This window comes from Ochotona princeps, chromosome 28 (genome assembly GCF_030435755.1).
Source record: "Ochotona princeps isolate mOchPri1 chromosome 28, mOchPri1.hap1, whole genome shotgun sequence".
NCBI classification, from domain to species: domain Eukaryota; kingdom Metazoa; phylum Chordata; class Mammalia; order Lagomorpha; family Ochotonidae; genus Ochotona; species Ochotona princeps.
In genome coordinates this window covers 14209382-14234869 of record NC_080859.1, presented here as the reverse complement: position 1 = coordinate 14234869, position 25488 = coordinate 14209382, and the positions used below count along the sequence as shown (strand labels likewise).

The following is a 25488-nucleotide window of genomic DNA, read 5'->3' as shown; positions in this document are numbered from 1 at the left end:
CAGAATGATTCACTTCAACCCAGAAATTTCTGTACTTAATCATTTCAGCAGAAAGGGCAGCCTTGCACATTTGGAGAAGTTAATCTTTTTCTATTTTAGAGATCTGGGTTGTATCTATATCCGTGACTAGTTCCTGGAATGCTTTTGTCCTTTGGTTTATTCTGTGCTGCTTGGCCCAGGTCCATTGCTTTCTCTAATGTCATTGAAAATTTAATACAAGAACTAAACACACTTTCCTCTTGAAGATTTTCTTGATTTTCCTTTGGAGAAACCCGTTCTCAGCCGTGGAGCTGTTAAATGACCTGATCACCCTGAAAAGTTACACACCAGCACTTCCCCTCCCACTTCCTGCTCCTGCACTGCTGAACTCTAGCTGGCTCCCCAGGGCTCCTGCTTCATGCCTATCTGAAGTTGCACACACTTCTTCCTCAACTTACCATGGTCTATCTTCCCTCCAGCTGACTCCCGCCTGAACTTTGAAAGCCCCAAGTAAGTGTTCTCTCTACCAGGAAGCTCCTCTTTTCAGCTCTGAAAGATGTCAACACTTCATTTATAGCTATTCAAATGATTCTTCCAGTTCATATTGCGATATTGCCAATTCCTTATTAGAAAAGCTGTCCCTTTCTGAGTGAGTGAGCAGCATGTCTGATTGCTCAGCGGCTATATTTACTTCATGTCTGTGTTCTTCTCTCACACGTTGCCTGGCAATAACGAATGGATTTAACTTTACTCCAGCAGTGTAAAAGTGATATTGTAAAATCCAAAATGCTGTTTACTTGCTGCTTAAAAAAAAAAAATCAAGCCTTAAAGGATTTAGTCTGGTAACCACACAGTAGCCTTCTTCCCTTTTCTAGTTCCCTTTTTAACATGAATGAGAAACTGTTTTATCCTTTTGCAGCTTCTGCAAGTGGAGAAGTCAGCTAACAGAAATACACTAACGCAAGCGGGATTTGCCTAGACATCAATAAACTCGAAAGGCTCCCAGCGGGCCACTTGTAGTGTCAATATAGGCTCATAATTACTTGCTCCTTGGAGCATTTTAGACTCAACCCCTGAGTTCACTCTGCCTCAGTGAAGAAAGCTGGAGAGCTCAGAGGTTCTTAACTTCTTAAGTCCTAGGCAAAGAACAGCAAGCACTGTCAGGGACCTCAGAGTCAATGAAGGGGAGGTTGTTGGCTGTTGTCCTGTTAAACCCTCACCCTGAGGAGGAACTTGGTTCCCCAGGTCCCCATGGCGTCAGCACACGTCCATCAGAGCGAAGGAGAGTAACCCATGGTGGAGCCTCCATTCCACCGGAAAGAATAAGGGGCTCCACCAGAGATTCTGTGAGGTGGAGGAACCCGTGACCTGTGCGCATGTGTACCGATGGGGGATTTTTGTCTGTTGGGCATCTTGTCACGCCAGAGGTACCCACTGGCGTCCCAACCAACCAGGTAGGGACAAAACCCAGGCGTGGCCCCCTGCTCGCACAGATAGGGTCTCCCCCAGAGGACCAATTGAAGTAGGATAACTGCACTCGGAAAAGTGACCCCGTCCCAACAAAGCAGGAAAGAATTTGTGCTTTCTTGCTTCCCTTCCCTCCCTCCTCTCAGAGAGAGAGAGAGAGAGAGAGAGAGAGAGAAGAGAGAGAGTTTGATTCTGGCAATTGAGCTTCAAAGAGAAGCCTATGGTAGCTGCCGTGAGAACCCTGTTTCTCTGCAGTGAAGTTTAACTGGGATTGGAGTTTCCTTGACTTCAGCGTGAGGAATTTCCAATCAACAAGGAAAGAAATCCATTTAGACGCAAATCGAGTTCCCAGTGAAACCCCTGCCCTCCCAGGCTTCCTGCGGGATCGGGAACCAAGCAGCCAGCCACCTCCAACTCTGGGCCAGCAAGTTGCTCGGCCCTTGCGTGGACCTGCACTTTCCGGGCTGAGGTGCTCACTGAGTAACGTACTCTCTCCTTTGCCTGGCTCCCCGCTCCTTGCGCTCCACTTGCGGGTGCGAGTGGGTTACAGGAGACATTTGTGCACTCACGTGTTCGGCGAAATCGCTATCAAGTAGTTACTTGTAAACCCGCCCCGGGGGCTCCGTCCCCCAGGGGCACCCCACTCCCCCCAGGCTCCATCCTAGGCATTCCTCCTGCGGGATCGGTCTCTAAGGTATCTCCCAACGTGAACCTCCCTCTCCACGCGGATGCTGATGGGCCAGCTCAAGGCTCCCTGCGTCGCATCCCGATAGCTGACGCTTCGCGTGTGTCTGTGTCTGTGTATGTATCCGATGGGAGGGGTGTGTGTGTGTGTGTGTGTGTGTGTGTGTGTGTGTGTGACCCTGAGTCCGGGTGTGCGCGGGTGCGCGAGCGCGCACGGCTGGGAGCTTCCTCTCCGGCACAGCTAGCTTGGCGAACAGCCTCCGCCCCTCCGCGCCGTGATTGGCTGCTTCTGCTCTTCGTTTCCCTGCTAGCAAGAGGGAAGGGCCAGTGACGCCCCCAGCCCAGCTGCAGAAGCGGCCGCCACCTCCGTTGCACAAGGTGTCTGGTCTGGCAAGCAGCTCGAGCCCCAGGGAGGCGGCACGGAGAGATTCTGGCTGGGCTGGCGGAGCCACGCGGGAGGACGCCGCGCGGCGCTCCAGGACTGGAGCTGCCTGGCCTCTGAGGACCCTTAGCGACCTGATCCCGGGATCCCGCTCCACGCTGTTCTCGCGTTTCACGGATTCCCCCCACCCCGCCCCGCTGCCTGCGACCATCTCCCCAAAACGGAGCCTTCGTATCAAGAGAAGGTGCGGGAGTCGGGGCATCCAGGACTTTTCCGGACACCCAAGATGCGCTCTATTAGGAAGAGGTGGACCATCTGCACCATAAGTCTGCTACTGATATTTTATAAGACAAAAGAAATAGCAAGAACTGAGGAGCACCAGGAAACGCAACTCGCTGGGTAAATGCAAAGCTTCATTTCAGGATATGACCCAGAAAACAAAAAAGTCCAGTCGCGAATGAAACGGGGTCTAGATGAATAGAGCGATGACTGGGGTCGTGTGTGTGTGTGTGTGTGTGTGTGTGTGTGTGGTGCGCGCGCGCGTTGGAAATTGCTTGTGCTGGGTGCCCTGTGTTCAATAACAAAGGCTGCTGCCGCCGAGGTGCGTGTGCCGCCCTGCGCTGTGCGCGGCGCCCAGTTCAACTTGCCCTGTGCCGGGTAGTGACACTTGTGCTGGAGCGAGGCTAGCTCGCACACCGAGAAGCCGCCAGCACAAGTGTCAACAAAGACCGTGCGCCCTTGTCCTTGTCATCTGCGCGGCGTTCTCGCACATTGGGCGCCCTTCCTGCTTTCTAAGCCTCAGCTCTCTGGGGACATACTAGAGAACGCGGGTTTTCTAAAAGGCTCAAGTTTAAAGTCCCAAAGCAGGAAATAGGTCTCTTGAGTTTCAATACTTCTTATGTATGATTATTGTGATTTTAATACACCTGGATGGCTTCGTGCCCTGTGATCTGGTTTACAAACTCCAACACCAGACAGGACACTTCCACATTTATTCTTCCACCACTAAAACCTAGAGGTGTCACGCACGGTCCCAGTGTGAGCAAGAAACCGGGTCCTCTGTCTTGTCTCTCTAGTTTGTCTGAGTGAGTTTAGAATCTTCCCCCCGCCCGACGGAGTTTTCTAAATATCACACTTCCTTCCTCCCTCCCCCCTGGCCTCCGCGCCTGCCTTTGAAGTCCACTCAGGAGGTGGTGCCTTTTGGTGTGGCTCTGGCACGGCTTGCAAGCGTTTTCTGGCGGATTTGGAAGCGTTTTCTAAGGATTTGTGCCAGGTTGTCAACTCTGCCCAAACTCCCCTTTGGGAGATCCTCCGCGGGCCAGGGGGAAATGCCCTCCCGGGGTTCCTTGTTTTCTGACATGCATTCAAACGGAGAAGGGGTGGCCCTGCCATTGTGTGTTGGGGCGAGTGGGTGCGCGCGAGCGCGCGCGACACAGAACTGCCGAGACACACACTCGAACTCTTCAACTTCGGGCACTCCCATTTCTCATCCAGATGCTCCTGCCTCAGTCGGGAGCCTGTGAGCAGGACGCTGGGCTGACCTTAGAGAACAGGGCTCCACCATGGCAACCCAGGACGGTTGTGTGGGGCTGGGAGTAAGGCAGCGAGAGGGAACAGGCGAATGAGGATGGGGCCGAATGGTTGTTAGCCATTAGCTGTGCACGGTTTATTCTGGGGCTGGAGGGGGTACCCCAGCTGTGGGTGGAGGTTGGTGCAGGAATCAGTGCTATGGAATTCCAGTTTGGTATAATTGTCAGAAGACAGGAGTTTGGGCGTGGATGTGGACATCCGCGGTAAACCTGGGTTTTCCAGGCAGACAAAGGGGTCTTACGGAAGGTGCTGAATGCGCGCGTGGGAGCTCTGGTGAGAGGCGGAGGCGGGGGCGTGAGGGTCGAGGCTCTTTGTTTCCTTCCGAGCTGGTGGGCACGGAGGTAATGACAAAGCCACAGAGCCTAGCCAGGACTCCGAGGTCCGGGCCAGGGTGCTGTGGACCCTGGAGACCAGGAGTGGGCGGGGCGAGTGGGAAAAGATTGGAGAGGGGGCACCGATGCCCCCGCGGTGTCCCCCTCTGTCTTGCGTTCCTGAGAGGAAAGAACAGAGCCCAGACACACCGCATTTCTCGCGCTTGTCTCCTGTGTCCCTTTTCTGGAGGCTGTGGGCCGGTGGGCGCGGCCCCGAGCGCCAAAGAAGAACCCGGAGGTAGGCAGGGGCGCTGTTGCCGTGGCCCACCCTTGCAAGGATTTCTCCCGCGCCCTTTGCAAGCCCATCTGAGGGTTTCCTCTCGGCTCCCGGCAGAAGCCGTGGGGGCAGGAGCTTGGGTTAAGTGAACAGAAAGAGAGGTGCACATTAGGCTTATCCCTCCTCCTGGGAAGATGTGGGGAAGGGTGAGAGAACGAGGGGGTGGGGGCAGCAAAAGCCTTTGTAGCTGGAATCAGAATTCCTCCTTTATCACTTTCCCTGCTCAGCGGGTAACTCAGCTGCTTAATTAAAGCCAGCAATGGCAGTCCTGCAGAGGCGGGGCAGAGACTGGCACCCCAGCCCAAGATGCTTCCTGGGTGCCTTGGCCACCACCCAGCTCATCCGGACTCCGGAGAGTGGGCGCTGCTGTGAGCTGTGCCCCGGAGCGCTCTCCTGTTTCCCCGGAGGAAGCTTTCAGCCTGTCATCTAAGCTCCGGGTTGAACTCCAGCGTGCTTCCGGAACAGTCCATGCACTGGTCTGATCTCATCATTTCCTTGGCTCTCTTTCCATCCAAGCCACGTGAAGAGGCCAGGGCTGAGATGAGTATAAGGTGCCCCTCAGCCCAGACCAACGCTGTATTTTTGCAAAAGTGATAAAACCGAAGTGGTCTCTGGCCTTTGGGGGGCACTGCGTGCCTTGCGGGTGGGCAGCAATTTCACCGAAGACCTGTCTTGGGAGCCTTTAATCTCCTAACATTCCCCCAGCCCCACATTCAACTCTGCTGCTCCTGTTATTCCAATACAGACGGCGAGCTCCTTGCTCTGTTTGGCCCCCTGTGCCCTCTGGCCTGGAGGATCCAACTAGAGTTAGTGTAACTTCACTCCTCTTGTGGAAAGCCCTGAGCATTCCTCCCATTCCCATTTCCAATGAGCAGGGGGAGGGCCCCAGCAGGAAATTTCCAACAGAGAGTTATTCCCGTTTTTCGGTTACAATAAGGAATTACTCTAATATAAGTGAATTAATAATTCTTGGCTCTGAAAGTAGGTGTTCTTCACATGAAAACACACCAATTGGCTCTAATCCTGCCTTAATAGTATTTCAAAGGCTACCCAGACTACTAAGTGGTCTATTCATGTTATTTATTTATTTATATTGGAAAGGCAGATTTACAGAGAGTAGGAAATACAGGAGAAAGATCTTGCATCCTCTGATGATTCACTCCCCAAGTGGCTGCAGTGGCCAATGCTGTCGATCTGAAACCAGGAGCCAGGAGCTTCTTCTGGGTCTCCCACATGGGTGCAGGGTCCCAAGACTTTGGGCAGCCTTAGACTGCCTTCCCAGGCCACAAGCAGGGAGCTGGATAGGAAGTGAAGCAGCAGGAGTATGTACTGGCATCCATATGGGATCCCTGGACATGCAGGGCAAGAACTTCAGCCACTAGGCTACCGCACCTGGGGCCTTGTTTTTAGTTAATGAGCCCCCCAATTGATCTAAAATTTTTCTGGGTCTGTATAATCTTTTGTGCTTCAGGGGAAATGTATCTTAACGCCGCCATAGGGAGAAAATTGAGTTATTCTCATTTACTGTAACCTTAGTTACATGAAGCACAACATAAACTTTGATAACCTACAAATGTTTGTTTTATTATTTTTCAAAGCTCTTTACACATCCCCCCACTGTGAACCACAAATAAGAAAGATTTCAGCATATTTTTCTTATTATCTAGTACTTTAATTCGACTAGTACTTTACGTTAATGTGATAAATGATACATAGTACTAGTTCTGCACTTAGGATCAAATCAGCAGCAAGGAACGCCATGGCTGTTTCCAGCAACTCATTTGATGGGAAAATAGACCCCTTTCAATCAAGAATTCCAGAATTTATTCTTTATTTCATTTACATTTGCAGTGCTAGCTGAAGTTCTGAGTGAAAATTGAAGGTGTGACTCATTAGCTTTAAACCTTTTGCATGTAAGTAATGAAAATGCACAAATATCTGCTATTTGTGCCAGGCTTTGAGTAAGAGTACCTTCTTCTTTTTGAATTCTTGTATAAAGAAGCAAGGGTAACATGGTCCAACAGGAGCACAGTCATTTGAAAGCCAAGTTTCAGAGGAGTTCCATGAAGGAATTTTGGGAACAAACTTCATGAAGTGAAAGTAATCATACTTGTTATTAATACAGAACTGATAGTATAAAGTGTGGCAGAACCTGGAATCTCACATGTCATGTATGTGCAGATACAAGGTAATAATCACTGGTTAATGATCACTATCAATGATCACTAATGATTACGTCCTGGGACTGATATCACATGGATGATCAACTCCGTGAATTTCTCTCAATACCATGTAATGAAGACTGCTTTGTATTGCTGTTAGACTGAATGGTGTGTTTGACAAACTTTGTTATTTTCTGTTTAAAAATACTTGATGAGTTTTCTTGTAGCTAGCTCTGTGTAAGAAGCTCCTTTTGGTGCAGCTGTCCAGAAGTCAAGAGCTGTCTGGAATGAGAAATAAGCAGGGGTGGGAACATCCTTCATGCCTTGCATTCATGGGAAGGAAAAGCATTTTCTAAATCAGAATGCTACCAAGGTCAAGTATGACAAATCCCTGGGGATCCACTGAACTCTGTACAAGGAAATCTGCTCCGGAGTCTCACGTGACACTGAGCCTGCCTCTTCCCACATGAATTCATGAATTCTGTGGATTATCAGAAATAGCAGTATGATGAGATGGAAGTACTTCCATTTCAAGTACTCTCCAATGATAAAAAAAAAAATCAGGCATATTTCTTCAATCAGCCATGGCTGTTGGAGAAATATATGAAATAAACCAATGGATAGATCTTACTGCCCCACTCTCTTTCTCTCTCTTCCCTGCAACTCTGCTTTTCAAATAAAAATAAGTAAACCTTAAAAAAAAAAATAGACTTCTTAAAGCACATTTTAAAACATCTTGGAAGTTCTTGAAAGGTTCTCTCCAACGGAGCGCATCCTAGTGGTCATTCTAGCAGTAGGAACAGATGTCCATGTCAATAAGTGAATCTTCCAGAAATTAAAAAAAATTCTGGCCAATTCATACATCTGTTTATCATATGAAATGTTGCTAGTAGAGGAAGTAATTTGTAATCATGGAAATGTGGGGTTGGGAATGGATGATACTGACAGACCAAATATTAGTGGAATGAAGTTTAAAAAGCTCCCACCACCCTTCCAAAGATTTGAGGATATTTTGTATGTGTTTTCTTGAAGGTATATTTTTCTCATATAACTGCATACAAATGAAATAATTTCAGAAGCTAAACTTTATGTTTTGATTTGTGTATAGTTATTATATATTATTATATGTAATATACTGTTATTTATATGTGTATATGCTATGCTATATATGTATGTAAATGTGATGTATATGTGTGTATATATATATATATTATAGAATTTATTTCTAGACCACTGAGAGGTTAAAAAAATTTATACTCTGTGTTTCTTTGTGTCCTTCATGACCTTTAAGAAATTCTTCTTATTATTCATGCAAAAGTATGCAAATGTATACTTTTTTATCAGTAGAACAGTTCAAAAACACTAATTTCATGAAGTCCTGAATTCCACAGAGAGAAAATACATATGATCCTTTGCACTGCTTCAAATTTAAACTACATATTTAAAAGAGACTGCAAACCAAAATACCACACTCTAAGCCTCCAATAGCAGAATTTATCCAACAGCTGTTACACAAGCCAAGTTTCCTTTGATGGTAGGAGAAGATTGCCCACAGAATAAACACAGATTTAAACAACTTGATGGAGCAGACAGTCATGCTTCTTTTTAACTTCTAAGAGCTGGAAAATTTATAGATTGAGGTGTAACAAATCAGATGAACATATTGGGGGGCTGCGATTTGCTTTCGAGTGTGCCAGGAAGTGTCTTTTTGATTCACTCAGTGTGGGTTTATATTTATAAAGTCCAGGTGAGCCTTTAGAAGTAGGTTCTTGCTGTAGCTAGAATGTGCTAATGGCATACATGACTCACAGATGATGTCTCTCTGGTATCTTTATCACCTGCAGCACCGTTACTGCCATTCCCAGGATGTGCCATGGACACTGGCGGTCAACCTTGCTCAAAGGCTAAGCCTATTCCTTACGCCCATTGAATGAGTCTTCTGCCTGGCAGTCTCTATTCTCCCCAGTAACAACTGTCAGGAAATTGTCTCATTGTTGAGATGTTTTAAGACCCACATTGTTTTTAAAATTAGCACTTGAATAGTGTTTTGAAAATTACTTTCCTGTACAGAATCCCACTTATCTTCATGAGTTCATTGAATATTAGCAATGTAATTTTAATTTTCCAGGTAAAGTAAGGCCATGTGGAAGTGAAAGAGAAGATTTTAAAGAACGCAAGGATAGAAAGTCATAGAATCATTAACACCCCCGGAATACCTGAAATCCTGAAATTATATTACTTCAGCACAGAAGTTTTTTTTTTTTCTGTTATGTATGTGTGTGTACTTGTGTTCCTTCTAAAAATAGCATTAATTTTGGAAGTCGCAACTTTAGAAAGGCAGGTTTATTTATCAAAAAATCCCGTGCCTATTTTGTAAACAAAATTAATGGGAGTTCTGTTTTCCTTTATGTATCGCAGAATCTATTTCTTCATATGAAAATCTTTTTCTAAGAAGCAATAAATCTAGATGTCTGTCCTCATAAATCGTTTTTCTTAACCCTTATAAATGTTTCATCATGCTTATACCTTCTGATACAGAGAACAATGTACTTGCAATATTTCACCAATAATCTGAACACAATTATGCATTGTCCTACATAGAAAAAGTGCTTCTTGTTTTGACAAAGCTTACATTTTTGTTTTCTTTCAGAGATGGAGAGTTGTGTTTGAGCCGATCACTTGTCAATACCACTGATAAAGTCACTCGGAAGGCTGGTTCAACAATCTTTCAGCACTCTGTAGAAGGTTGGAAGATCAATTCTTCTTTAGTTGTGGAGATAAGGTGGGTTTTCTGAATACGGCATAATAAATTTTACATGATGGACTAGGATAAGTTGGGCTTGGCAACTTGATTTATAGTTTAAGTAGAAATACTTTCATGAAAAAGAGAACCACCTCTAATGTTCTTCACCAAGGAATGTGAAATTAACCAACTGAAATCACTGTACAATTAGTTTAAGAATAAATATGGAAATCTTTATTGTTTGAAGGCACTATCCTTATACTAATGGGATAAGGTATCCAATTAAGTAATATGATCTAATGTATTTTATTCAGTTGCTGAGAATGGATATATAATTTGTGATGTTTTCATATTGAGACTTAATTTGAATGGCTGTTTCCTCAGATGGAACAGAAGCTACTCAACATCTATTTTGTGGAAATTGTAAATTTGACTACACTTTTGAATGAGCTTATATAAAAACAAAGGCATAAAACAAGTTTCCTAAACAGCCACATTATTTTACAAGGCAAGATATCTTTTTTAAAAATTGTTTATTTTTATTGGAAAGACAGACATATAGAGAGGAAGAGACAGAGAGGAAGATCTTTCGTCCGATGATTCACTCCACAAGTGGCCACCATGGCTGGTGCTGCACTGATCCGAAGCCAGGAGCCCAGATCTACTTCCGGGTCTGCCAAGTGGGTGCAGGGTACCAACACTTTGGGATGTCCTCAACTGCTTTCCCTGGCCACAATAAGGGAGCTGGATTGGAAGTGGGGCTGCCAGGATTAGAACTGGTGACCATATGGGATCCTGGCATGTTCAGGGCGAGGACTTTAGCCACTAGACCACCATGCTGGGCCCAAGACAAAATATCTTAAGTGTAACAAATTATTGGAATCAAATTCAAAATCTACATATATCCATTATGCCATTTTCTTCCATTACTCTCCTGCTATTCATAAGAAATATAGGATCATGATTCCCTAAATGTGAAGAAAGCAAATCAAATATCTTCTCTTTGGCTTTATTGCATTACTGTGTTGACTTATCATATGTTTAAGTTAGAGCATTTTAGTAAATCAGAACTGCAGAAGTTCAGGAACATGCTGCTTTTTCACATAATATTCATTTTTCTAGTTTTTGGCAATATCTTAATTATTTGGTGGCTGAATATTAACAGATGGATTTTAGAAGAGTGGCTTAGAGATGCAGGAATTTTAAAGCCTGATCTATTTGTTTTTCTACACACTCCTTGAGTCAGCTCTACACATGAGATAAACTAGAAGCAACATGAAGAGTTAATTACTCTCATTGTTGAATGCATGTAACAACTCTTCATACACATTGCAGCAAAGGTACTCGCTGTATATTGGACTTCACCTGTTAGGAACCTGGCAATTAGAGAAATGCAAGAATGGCTAGATCCCATAGGATTAGAAGTAACTGGGAATGGAAATAGGAATGAAACTAAGGGGCCTGTTTGGTAACTCTTAGGTTAGGGTGAGCTTTCTACACCAGGGGTCTTCAAAACTAAAGGAAATATCACTTTTCAACTTTTTGGCTAAGATCAAGTGTAAAACTAAAGGAAAATGCATGTTATGAAACACTACACATAAGTCCTAAAACATTGTAACATAAAATAAACTCAAAGTTCAATCCCATTTTCTGTGATTATTTTGAAGCACTCTTGTACTGATTGTCCTAAAATAGAATGAAGTATGTGGAGAGTGTGATGATAAACTTTGTAAATCTGTTTTCTGAATAGTCTGTGACTTGAAACAAGATTTATTTCAAATGGACAGTTGTTTTTTAAAGCCGATATTAAAATCAGCTCCCTTATAAAAACATAAATATTTGGAAACTTTTTGAGTTCTGGAGATTTTGAGGAATTGATATATTTTAATATCATTTACATATTTGAAGTTATGCTGCCCAAGTGGGACTCTGATTGATGGGGGGTGGGAGATTCAGGTGGGTGGAAGGTGGGAGAGACAGAAGTTTCAGGTTTTTGGATTTTTTCCTCTTGTGTTGGCAGTGAAGGAGGGGAATTTAAGGTAAAGAATTCTGTATTCTCTCTGCCTTTTATAGACATAATGAAACATGAAACATTAAGCATTTTTTTCTTTGAGGGGATCGTAGAAAGTGGGGTATTTGGGATCACTCTCTATACTTTGCAAAACTTGACTTCTGACTTACATGTCCCACAATAACTTTGTTCATGCGTGCTATATTTCAACTATAGGATTTGTCATACAGTGTTCTCAATGCAGTTAACAATGTCATTTAGATTACACTTCAGTTTGTACAGCATATATACTTGTTGACAAGAAATTTGCAGAGAGCAGTGACATGTGATGATAGGTCAGCTATATTTAACATGTCGCAAGTGAAAACACCTATTAGTACATGACTTCTCTGGGACTCAGGGCTGCTATTTGAGGTGATGGGTGAGGCTGAAAGGGAAGTTCTGGTTGAAAATTCAGTTGAAACGTTTCTGTGAAGATACTATTCCTGTCAGTTTAACAGCTGAAACTAACCTTTCAGTTCAAGCCAACCTCGCCTAACCAAACAATATTTGTATGACTAAGATTTTCAGTTTTACTGAAAGCAAAACCTCTTGAGATTCTTTCAGTTACCGTTTACGTGAAGACAGTTACTGAATTTAGGTGTTTGTTTATGTCATGCATTTTCAAAAGCTGCATTAGGATCACAAGATGGCTGTTGAAGATTGATCAGGAGTCTTTTTCATTGTTGCTTCTCATTTAAGTCACAAAGAACACAGAAAACCCCCTGATTTGAGTATCTAGTTAGATCTTGACTTTGTGTTAGGATCAGTCTTATTCTGACCAACTGCTACTCCACGTTAGCTTTGACACTTCATGAGTTTGTTTTTTTTTTTCATTCCTGGAATAATTTTGCGTAACCTGTTAAAATTATATTTGCATTGATTATCTTCTAAGCCAAAGCAGACCTATTTTCTTCCTGGTGCTTAATATGGTTTCAACTCAGTGTTAAACATAGTGGTTTTAAATTTCTCCAATGATGTCTTGCTAATTATATTTCTGTACTACTTTTTTTAATCACATATTTGTAGTGGAAACAGCAACTAGACTTAGAAGTCAACTATATTTATAGTTGATTACAGATATAGTATTAAAAAATATCTTCAGCAGTTAGGGGGAGAAGCGAGTAACCTTTCGGTACTGTCTTTAAGAAGTATTAAGCACCTAAGTCATAACATTATTCACTCCATGTAGTTAGTTTCTATCTTGTGTCTTACAAGCTAGAATAATTTCACATATGAGACTAATGGCATAGATTTGGGGCTTGCATGGTGGCACAGTGGCCTAATTTTTCATCTTCAAGTGCTGGTGTCCCATAGGGACGCCAGTTCAAATCTTGGCTAACCCATTTCCAGTATGGCTCCTTGTTTGTGGCCTGGGAAGTTACTGGGGGTGGCTCGAGTTCTAGGAAACCTGCACCCACATGGGAGACCCAGAAGAAACTCCCGCATTGAGGCTTTGGATCAACTCAGCTCTGGCCATCTCAGTCAATTGAGTGTACCAGTGGATTGAAGATTTCTCTCTCTCTCATTTTCTGTAAAATCCGCCTTCCAAATAAAAATAAGACTTAAAAGAATATAGATTTTAAAGAAAAAACATGTTATTTTTATTGGAAAGTCAGATATACAGAGAGAAGAAGAGAGAGAGAAGATCTTCCATCTGTTGATTCACTACCCAACTGGCTGCAACAGCCGGAGCTGAGCCAATCTGAAGGCAGGAACCCGGAGCCTCTTTTGGCTCTCCCATGTGCATGCAGAGTCCCAAGGCTTTGCGCCATCCTTGACTTCTTTCCTAGGCCACAAGCAGGGAGCTGGATGGGAAATGAGCCTGATCCCAGTCCCAGTCCCTGGTGGGTGACAGAGGTCCAAGTGTCTCCAAAACTCAGACAATGCTACATGGGCTGTGGGCATCTCACACAGCATCTTCTTTTTTGTTAAATATTTATTTATTTTTATTACAAAGTCAGATATATATAGAGAGGAGGAGAGATAGAGAGGAAGATCTTCCATCCGATGATTCACTCCCCAAAGTGAGCGCAACCGCCGGTGTTGTGCCAATCCGAGGCCAGGAGCCAGGAACTTTCTCCAGGTCTCCCACGCGAGTGCAGGGTCCCAAGGCTTTGTGCTGTCCTGGACTGCTTTCCCAGGCCACAAGCAGGGAGCTGGATGGGAAGTGGAGCTGCCTGGATTAGAACCGGCGCCCATATGGGATTCCGGCGTGTTCAAGGCGAGGACTTCAGCCGCTAGGCCCCTCACACAGCATCTTAACCAGGGCAGCACATGCCTGGCATCCCTTTTCAGGTGTACCCGGAAAATCTCACACCAACGATGCTCAGCATTTTGTCTTAGAAGCTGTTTACAATTTTATATTTTGATTATTTTACACAAGCTATTTTTTTCTTGTTTTAAAGTATACTTCCACTAATTTCATAATTCCTTTAAAATAAACTATTGAGGTATGATGGCTCAAATGGCTAATCCTCTGACTGCAATTGCTGGGATCCCATATGGGTGACTGTTCTGTCCCAGCTGTTCCATTTCTGTTCCAGTTTCCTGCTTGTGGCCTGGGAAAGCAGTACAGGATCACCCAAAGCCTTGAGTCCCTGAATCTATGCAAGAAAGCTGGGAGAAGCACCTGGCTAACGGCTTTGCATCAGTTCAGCTCTGACCCTTGGGCCCATTTTAGGAGTAAGCCAGCAAATGGAGGATCTTTCTGTCTCTTATTCTTAGTATAAATCAACCTTTCCAATAAATACTTAAATAAATCTTTTAAAATATACTGGACAGGCAGATTTACAGAGATGAGAGGGAGAGAGAAAGATCTTCCATCAGCTGGTTCACTCCCAACGTAGCTGCAATGGCTGGAGCTGATCTGATCCAAAGCCAGGAGCTTTTGCTGGGTCTCCCACATGGGTACAGTGTCCCAAGGCTTTGGGCCATTCTCTACTGCTTTCCATTGCCACAGGTAGGGAACTGAAAGGGAAGTGGACCAGCTGGGATAACAACCAGCACCCATATAGGATCCCAGTGCATATAAGGCGAGGACTTTAGCTACTGGACTACTGTGCCGGACCCAATAAATAAGTCTTTAAAAAGTAAACTTTTGAGCCTATAACACATTGGAAGATAAATTCTACATATATATACATATGTATGTATATATATAGTTAACAATTTATCCCATTAGTCACTGTTTTCTTCCAAATGTTACACAAAATTTTTTCACAGCTCAATTCTTCAGTTCTCCTTAATACTATTTCCCCTATTAATGAGGGAATGAAAGATTCTCAGTGTTGCTTGGGAATTTGGAAGCTAATTACTAAATTATTTTTTGCTGCCAACTTTCTATAAGGCAGCCAAACCACTTTTATTGAAGTGGTCCTCTTGCTCTTAGTTGACAGACATATAACTTGTTTGACCTAATTAAAGGCCTTTACCCTTTTGAATCACCAGGCCATAGAGTCGTTTTTAAGAGTTTGACTTTAGTCTACTAACTTGAAGTTGCAAATATGTTTCTATTGTAATTGTAAACCTTTAAACACGTCTATAGCAACCCATTTGAATCAGGTCCAGATTAATAGTGTAATACCATGTAGTCTGATGATTTGACCATATCTGTGCATGCAGTATGTTCTAAAAGCCACCTTCACTTTTTTCACAGGAAATGAACAGGTTCAGGCATTACTTGGTCTTCTTCAGACAAATAAATAATGAATGTGTACAGATATTTCCATGAGACTTTGATGCAAGTGGCTAAATTTGTGAAGCATTGCTCTGTGCTTGGCATAATGAAAAACATTCTGGACTTCTGCTTTTCTTTTTTTTGTTTTTTTTTAGTTCTTTGTTTAATTATCACTGTTTTATGATATAGTTTCATAGGCTCTGGGATTCCCTTTCCCCCTCCCCAAGTTCCCTTTCCCACCCCTCATTGATTTCCCCTCTAGTATTACAATGGGTGGTCCTTCATGAACAGTCTATCATGTCACAAACTTCTGCTTTTCATAAATTCTTTATTTGCCAAGTTTATTTCCAGTCTTCTCATATAATCTGCACTTTGTTAAAAACTCATGTAAGGGTTCATGATATTTATACCAGTTTTGTGGTTTTATATACATATCAACTGTAGTAGTATATCCTTACTGGTACATCATTGGTTTGACGAAGGTACACAATAAACAGATAAAATTGTAGCTGCAGAAATACTAATGTACACAAGCATTTCTTTTTTCATTTTCTTTCAATTTTGGCTGCAAACATGTAAGGGATAACATGTAATATATGTCTTTCTGTACAAATTAACCTGATATTCAGAATACATGAGGAGAAATTCAGTAAAGTAATCATTTTTAGAAAGCCAAAAAGCTTTTCTCTTTTAGGTTAAATCTACCCAAAGTTTTAAAGCTCTTATTTTAATAATTAGGTAACACATTAAACTGGAACCAATTAGAACAAATCAAAAATAAACAGAAGAGCAGATACGAGTGACTTTCCAGCTTTCGTCACTCTTGCTGGTATGTGCTAGTTATGACATGATTCCCTGATAGCATTATAAGAGCAAGCCATAGTTTGCTCTTAACAATATGATTTAGCAATTGGGATATAGCTTCCATGAAAATTGTACTAGAGGAGAAATGCATCTGTCCTATCTCAAACATTAGGGTAATAAATTATGTTAACTAGCTTGAAAAAGCAAGCTGACAAGGAGAGCTCTTAAGTAGTTTTGATTTTCACCCACATTTGGCACTTTCTCGTATTTCGTTTGCCTGATATATGTTTGATAGCTGAAGGGTTGAGCACATGATTCCAGTCTATAATCTCTCAGGCAATAAAATTCCATTACAGATATATTTGGCTGCAAGGCCATTTCCTTATAGTTAGTTTGATGTGTCAATAACCTCTGCCCAAGATTTCTTCTGAACACAACCTTTAAGCCTCTACTTAGCTCTAAATGCTCTAGCCTTTCCCTCTGTTCTTTCCATTCAATCATGGATAATTTTAAATCATTGGAATCCGCACACATATTTGGAAAATCAGTATCCCTCTTGTTGTTGGATTAGCTCCAGTTACAGAGCGTCTCATGAACTGGCACAGACCTATATGTGAGGTCCTGATCCCTGAACTGTCACACAATTCAGAATACAGCTCACTCTTTTGTCTTAACTTGCCTGACTTTACCTCTTTTAGTGCTTTACAAAAGGGAGCAGTACACATTGGCAACATATACTTCTTGATCAATTGCCCAAGAGTAACATACTTATTAGACATACGATATAATATCTAAATTATCATTGAGAACTTTATTAAGTGTATTGCTATACCACATTAGGGATCACCAATTCTCCAGTATCTGTTTCTATTTCTCACTTTTCATCGTCTAACTACTTAGTATATGGATATATTTTATGTTTATATAGCATTTACATATATTATTAGTTTATACATTAGGTGTTGAATGGGCTAAGCTTCCGTGAAACAACAACCTAAAGTGACCGCACAAATTGGTTGTTGATTCCTGATTTGTTATATACAGGACACACACATATCCAGTTAAGGAAAAATAAGTCTTATGAGCAAAGCAACTGTACTTGAATTTGGAAACACAGAAATGTTCTAGTTGGGCATCCATGAGCCCATATAAAAGTTAAAAGTTACCAACACTAAAATGAGAAAGGGAAAGAAACGCACAGAGAAGAGAATTCTCTGTACGTACAATGAAGATTCTACGTATGGGACTTCTCTAATATTCCCTTCTCACTTCCTAGATGCTTCAGCTTAGAAGAATATGTCAATATGCATTTAATTGCACATCTTTAGTTCTTATTTAAATAATTATATATAATTTGTGTGAATGTGTATTTGCCACTTAAACTTATAATAGAATTATCTATGGTGTAATTCAAAACAGTTTAAATTATCTCCATATCAATGATAAAGCATTAAACATAATGACTATAGACTATTATCTGAAAGTAGTTGAAGATCTAATGATGCAAATTCAAGTCATTGAAACTATATTTACTTAATAAACCAATTTTCATACAGTATAATTTGACAAAATATGTTTTTCGCTCCATAAATAGGTGTAGGTACCATATTTATTTCTTAATGTCACTGAGTAATTCTAGGCATATGACTTAAAATATATTCTACTTCCTATGGAGTTGATTTAATTGGGTCGTTTCATTGTCACCTGATACCCATGTTGTTTCATCATGGTAATTTGTAAATGTAATCACCATTTCTTGGCTCGCCTGTCATTAATGTAGAACTTTGCTTGTTTATTCCAAATCTAGGAAGAACATTCTTCGTTTCTTAGATGCGGAACGGGATGTCTCCGTTGTCAAGAGCAGTTTTAAGCCTGGTGACGTCATACACTATGTACTCGACAGGCGCCGGACATTAAATATTTCTCACGATCTGCACAGCCTCCTCCCCGAAGTTTCACCAATGAAAAACCGCAGGTTTAAGACTTGTGCAGTTGTTGGAAATTCTGGCATTCTGCTAGATAGTGGATGTGGCAAGGAAATTGACAGTCACAATTTTGTAATAAGGTGAGTCTTCTGTTCTCAGAGGTTGTAATTTCTTCAAGTATATTTTGCTTAGTAATAGGAACGTAGCCAAAGCACATACATTTAGTATCGCCATCAATATTACTGCGAGGGTAACCAAATATTTATCTATATCATTTTATTTGCAATGTCTAATTTTACATTTACTCTAAAATACAAAATTAAGATGATTTTGACATTGCAATACCAGATCATGCTATTGTAGAAAAGTACTCCCATCAGCTTCATGGAGGCACCAAATGACAGGTGCAACAGACTTAACATAGGGAAACGTTTTCTGCACACTCATGATTCGGATCTCATTGCTTACAGAAATATTATGAGTATTATGAGTTATATATATTGAAATATGAAAGAATATGTTTAAGGAGAAAAGTATGCTAAAATTGACATTTTTGAAGACACCTGAATTCGCTTGAATAACAGTCTGGGAATAAATTTAAAAAACAAATTATCTTTGAAATAAAACTACAAAAGTAAAGATGATTGTGGCCACTGAGTTAAGACACCATTTGTAACTTCAACATCCCGTGTGTGCAAGTGCCTGCTGCTTTGCTCTGATCCCACTTCCTGCTGATGTCCCTCGAAAGGCAGAGGAAGATGGAGCTTCTACCAAATGCTTGGACTCCAATCATGTGAATGGGAGACCTGGAGGGAGTGTCTGGCTCCTGCCTGCAGCCTTGCTCACTTCCTGCCATGGTGACCACTTTGGGAATGCTAATCCCTGGGTGGAAGACATCTCTCTCCTTTGTTGCTGTCATTCTCTCTCTCTGTCCCTCTGCCTTTCAGATAAATAATTTTAACATGATAATTATGTATACATTAATCATGAACAGATAACTGCTTTATTCATCATAAAATAATAGCCATAAAAATCACTCTCTTCTGAGGTAGATATAATACATAATAGCAAATGTAACTGCAATTATCTTACCTTGCTAACTTGCAGCTCCTGTTTTGGATGCATGGTGAAAGATGGACATGAAACCCAAAGAGCCTTTTAAAAACCTGAGCCTGTAACTTGATTTCACTGTGAGAGAAACATTATCAATCATGTAGGGTTTAAAAATTCATTTATTTTCATTTGAAAGGCAGATTTTACAGAGAGAAAAGGAGAGACAGAGAGAAGATGTTCCATTGGGTGTTTCACTCCTCAAATGGCCACAGTGGCCAGAGTTGACCTGATCATAAGCTAGAAGCCAGGAGCCTCCTCTGAGTCTCGCAAGTGGTTGCAGGGTCCTAAGGCCTCAGGCCATCCTCTTCTGCCCTCCCAGGCTATAAGCAGAAAGCTGGATCAGAAATGGAGCTGCCAGGACATGAGCTAGAATCCATAAGGGATGATGAGGACACAGAGTGTAGGATTAGCTTGCTGAGCCACCCTGCCTGCTCTAAGCATGCAGATTTGCCAAGGAACTTGTATACAAAGAAGAGATAAAACTATTTGGTTAAAAAAATACAGTGGATGTTGAGGAAATGAGCTTCAAACATTGAGGGTTGTGTGAAGGATGATTATGAAGAAAATGCTAGGCTTCTAAAACTCCTGAAACGATTAAAGACAAAGTAGAAATTGTTGCAAGGGGAACGATGTAATTTTTGTATTTTTTAAGTATTTGGAAGGCAGCAAGTTTTTCTTTTTTTTCTTCTTTCCAGACAGTAAGGGAAAGAAGAAAAAGAAAGAGCAAGAGAGAGAGAGAGAGAACTTTTATTTTCTGATTTACTCCCCAAATGCCTATCACGAGTCAAAACCAGGAGCTAGCGCTCTATCAGGACTTTCCATTTAACAGAAGGGATCTGAGTTCTTGAGCCATTAGATACTGCACCCGATGCTACGCATTCCTAGTAATATGAAATCCTAGTAATATGAAAATTCCTAGTAATATGAAATCATTTACTTTAATACGGAAGTTAGTCAAGCATCAGATTCAACATACACCCATAAACACATGCAGTTATCTTCATAAAATGCTTGTCATAATAAATATGCATAAGAAAATATAATTATCATAAAAGTACGCTTTACTCCTTTCTCTTATTAACATCTAACTACCAACCCATCAGCCAATTTTATAGTTGTAACTTTCAAAATCTGTTCTGTTCTGCTTCCTCTGCTACAACCCCAGTTTATGTCAGTGTCATCATTTGCTTAGAACTCTGTAATGACTCTTAGCTTATATCTCCCTTTGTACCTAATAAAAGCAAAATCTCACTTTATCACTTAGTAGCTTCTCACTATACTCTGCATAGACTATAAATATCCGTCAGGATCCATAGATTAGATCATCGGGAACTTAAAACACTTGTCATCATCTTTATGTGAAACTCTGACATGTGCACTTTAGCACTTCATTTGAGGCACAGGGTCTCTTTTCCGACTTAACTATCTGCTTGCATTTTTTTTTTTGCATTCTAAGATTATGTCTCTATTGTATGCATTCCCGTGTGAAGTGTAAAGGGGAATCATTACATACATTGCTCCATTTCTAGTTTCAGTTCCAAGAAAAATTTTTAAAGTTAACCATATTTATATATTCTGTAATATTTGGTAGAGAAAGAAAGGCAGTAAAAAAGGTAAATACCAGATGGAAGAAAGCAAGAGAAAAGCTGGAGAGAATAATGAAAAGTAGAAATATTTCACAATCTGTGATCGGTATGGATGCATACAGCTGGCTCACAGCTGAGTGTTCCCCTCACCTGGTACATGATTGACTGGGGTGATTCTTTAAAGCTGTGGTCCATATAGCTGTGATCTCCCTTGGAATCAGGTGGCCAGGTCTCAGACAGGTTGTCGTTACGGAGTAAGGAGTAAGGGACAATGGACGTGGTCTTTCTTGTTCTTATTTTAATGTACCATCTCATCAAACAAAACTTGAGCATCTCTGTGTTGGTTGTTTATATGGTTCTATTTTAAGCAAAGTTCTGTGGCTCATAATCCAAAATTTGCAGAATCTTCCTTATTATATACGTTCCATAAAAGTGAATTTACTTACATTCAGAAGATTATAACTTAGAGATGTGTTGTAGAATAAAGGCTACTATACATGTGAACATTTAGAATCTTTTTTGTAACCAGCGTTTTCCCTAAGCCATCATTATCTTTGTAGCTTAAAGACAAAACATTTCTAAAAATGAAGATAAAGTTGAGAACAAATCTATTGAGCCTGAGATGGTGAAATTTTTCTGAGCTTCAATTTCAGGAGCGGTTTCTGAACCTTTCTCTACAAACCTGTGAAATGCAAATGAGGTTATGAGACACAGAGTTCACTGGCTGTTGTTTGAACATTTGTGTATGCCAAAGTCCTTTTAGGATTAGAACTTCAAGAACTGTTTATACTATTTGAATTTATGATCAGCTTTAAAACTTATTTTTTTAAAAAAGATTTGTCTGTCTATTTAAAAGGCAAAATTACAGAGAGAGAGTGAGAGAGAGAGAGAGAGAGAGAGAGAGATCAAGAAATCTTCCATCTGCTGGTTCTCTTTCCAAATGGTTGTGATTGCTGATGCTAGAACAGAGCTGTTTCTTCTGAGTCACCCACAAGAGTGCAGGGGCCTGAGCGCTTGGACCATTCTCTGCTGCTTTCCAAGGCACTCCAGTAGGGAACTAGATTGGGAACATGTATCATTACCTGTATGCAATGGCAGTACAGGAAACAGTGGCTATGCCCATCGTGCTGCAACACTGACCCCCAAACTTATTTTTTTAAGAACTAAATGGCAACCAATCCTAGAAGTTTGTAACTGACATATATACTTAGAAGCATACAATGTACAAACAGCTTAACTAAGATCTGAATGTCACCATAAACTAATTTTTATTTCTATGAATGAAACACATGCTAAGGAGATACAGAGAAGAACTTTCTGATTTTCAGGGAAATTTTTTGGAGAGTTAACTTTTTAGGAAAAGATTTATTTATTTGGAAAGCCAATGTTACAAAGAGAAAGGGAGAGTCACACAGACAACTGTCATCTCATGTTTCACTAACCACATGGCTGCGGTGGCCAGGGCTGGACCAGGGAGAAACCTGGAGATAGGAACTTCATCTGGATCTCTACAGAAAATGACTATATTTATTATTTAATAGCTTGTTAGGGAATACATTTATTTGGGTTTCGTTTCATCCATCTTAATATGGGTTTGTAAGATCAGTTAGTGTAATCTGCAATATCCAGTGTGAACCATCTTTGGAAGCTTTTCTAGATAAACACGGACTAAAATAGCTACAACATTAAGAACGACAAAGTCCCTTGGTTATTACTCCACAGTTGATGATTGTGATTAAGTTCAATTATCACTTACAAACCATTATTCCAAATGAAAAAATAAGTAAAGTAAGTCATGTGACTAGGAACTTTGCCACTCCAAAATAAAGCTATTATTTTATTTATTACTTTTTTTTTGCTAAAGAGTATATAGTCCCATTTCCTTCATTTTATTAATCAAGATACTGCCAAGTGCATAATATCCTTCAAGCTAGTGAGCCAAAAAAACGTGCTGCTATGTCTGGCAATATTCATGATATCCAAATTTTCCCAGTGACCAACTTTACTTTGAATTATGTCATTTTAAAAGATTCATTAATAGGCATGTAGGTCTCTGAAGTTAAGGGATTAAGTCAGCAATAATAAGGTGTGAGGAATAAAATACAATTTAATGGCATCCATTCTTCCTTGAAGACAAAAGTAAGGTGATTTCACCTCAATAATATTGATTAGTAACCTTTGATAGGTGAGAAGAGTAATCATAAAGATTTTATGCATGAGTCATGTGTAAAAGACATCAAATTCTAAATTAGTAATACTTTTATAATAGAAGAGAGTTTCCTAAGTTCCTTTGTAACCAACCTTTAAATTTAAAAAAAAATTTTATAACAAAATTGCCATGGTATTATGCATTTATAATAACACTTTCCATGGCACTATAATTGTTTTCTATTTTGAAGGACATATTGTGTTACCACTTAACAATTTTACACAACTAATAATTCTTAGAAAACCAGAATTCTCATCTGCTTTAGAAACAACACTAAATATTGTGGATGTGGGTCTTTGATGGTGTCCACTTGTATCAGATATCTATAATTCTTCCCAGCTTTTATCATTTCAATGGATCGTCATTTGTGGGTCAAATACCAGGAATCTTTGGACTTTAGTTACTGCACATGATTTATCTCCACCCTGTCAATTTCAGAATGGATCTTATCTTAAAATTCAATCAAAATGTCATTCTTTCTGGAAATAAGTTACTATTTATGTCAAACTACTGAATGTTATTACAGAATTTAGTTATAATTTTTAGTACATTTTACATTTCTTAGAGGTGAGCTCTGTGTCTGTGCGTACAGCATGAATATGGTTGATGGGCTGGCTGTGTTTCCAGCTCATATATTCATTTGTCACTTTCCCTGTTAGATAGCAAGCGTATTGATGGAGAGATATGTCTGATCTGGTTGATATGCTTACTGATTAGCATACTGATCCCTCAAGCATCATGGTTACCAAGGTCTTTGGTTCCTCCCGACCTGTAACTTCATGAAGCAAAAGGCTATTTTAAAATAAAATATTTAACATTAATTAGAACTTTAACTAAAACTTTACCTTTAACTAGAACTTTACCTTTCCTTAGAAATCTTTGAAAAAACAAAACCCTCTCTTTATAAAATATGTACCAAAATTCACTACCAAATGTCAAGAAGAATCTCTCTTTCTGCAAATAATTATCCTGTGGGTAAAAAAGTCAATGACAGATAAGTGATATCATTTTCCCTAGTAGTGTATTTTAGAAAATGTTATTTTTCATGACCATGTGAACTATCTCAAAGCTAACCTGGGAAACATTCCCATGCAAACTTTTGCAAATCCGAAATACACTTTTCCTTTCATTCCCTTCCTTATGGGTGATGCTATTCTGTCTCTGTGGTTGTTTATGTCATTCATTAATCTATTATTCTACCAATTAATCTCATTGATATCTTATTCAGTTAATGTCATTACACAAAGTTTAAACAACACAAACACAAGAAAATATATTAAGGCATAATTTTGATTCTCCTTCTCTGGGCTCCCTAAGTATTGTAGAAAGATGACATTTCACTGTTAGTTTTCCATAATAAAGAAATATTGTTCATCCACAAAACAAGTCAGTCTGGTTCTACATTGAACTGACTTAGAATCTGAGACTCTAGGGGATGGAATAATTAACAATTTTAATTGTTCACATGTTCTTGCACCTTGATAACCAGAGGTGCTAAAAACAGTGAGTCAAATGGGAGTGGTTTAGAAATTGTGCATTAAATTCAACAAAACAATTTCTTTTGTGAGTCATGGATACTTAGGTAGAGGCTCTAATTTAACTGTATTTGTCACTTTCCTTCTGTCTTTCCTCTACCCCCATTCCTACTTTATGTTTACTCCCTTTTCACTTCTTAATGAGCATCTTCTGCCCATGCAAGATTATTTTTCTTCCTTTTTGTTATTTCACCCTGACTTCTCCTTGGAATACAATCCTTATTTAAGAAAGAACAATAATGACTGGTCATTTATGACAGGACTTTCCATGTGTATATACGTATGTAAGCAAATAATTACAGCTCCAGTTTTAACCCTGAACTGTCAGCTTTAGTATCATTTGGGAGTTTGTGAGAAATACAGAATCGGAATGGGGAGCATTTGTCGTAGCAAGCAAGGCACCACTGATGATGCCAGGATCCCATATGGGTGCATGATTTTGGAGTCCTCGTTGAGGTTCTGATTCCGGCTTCCTTCAAATGTATACCCTTTCAGTCATCAGATGATATCAAGTGACTGGGGGAGATTCAGGTTCAATTCCCATCTCCTGGATTCAACCTCACTCAGCTTTGGGTGTTTCAAACATTTGGCTCATAAACTAGCAGACAGGAAGTTTGCTCTCTTTTATGCTCTCTTTTATGCTCTTTTATGCCCTCTTTTATCATATATATATACTATATCTGTATCTATGTTAAATCCAAACAGTTATCCTGATCCTTATTTTCTACCTATTCATCTATCCATCTTTTCCTATCAAATGACAAAAAGCACAACAAAATGAAAACAAACCAACACAGAAAGCCCACCCTGCACCACATCCATTGAATTAGGATGTAAACTTGAGTAAAGTGGCCCTGTGATTTATTTTATAAAAGATTTATTCACTTATCTTAAAGTCATAATTACAGAGAAAGGAGGAAAAAACAGATGTT

At 40.5% G+C, this 25488-nt stretch overlaps 1 protein-coding gene across 2 annotated transcripts in view; it reads left to right on the top strand.

Annotated features, from left to right (window-relative positions):
* Positions 1-2468: 2468 nt before the first annotated feature.
* The window catches only part of ST8SIA4 (ST8 alpha-N-acetyl-neuraminide alpha-2,8-sialyltransferase 4), an 83148-nt gene continuing 60128 nt past the window's right edge, over positions 2469-25488 (top strand). For both annotated transcript variants that reach the window (XM_058656341.1, XM_004586184.2), the window contains exons 1-3: positions 2469-2911; positions 9563-9694; positions 17996-18253. In XM_058656341.1, coding sequence (XP_058512324.1) covers positions 2799-2911; positions 9563-9694; positions 17996-18253 — 503 coding nt within the window. In that variant the 5' untranslated portion in view covers positions 2469-2798. The remainder of the gene's footprint in view (positions 2912-9562; positions 9695-17995; positions 18254-25488) is intronic.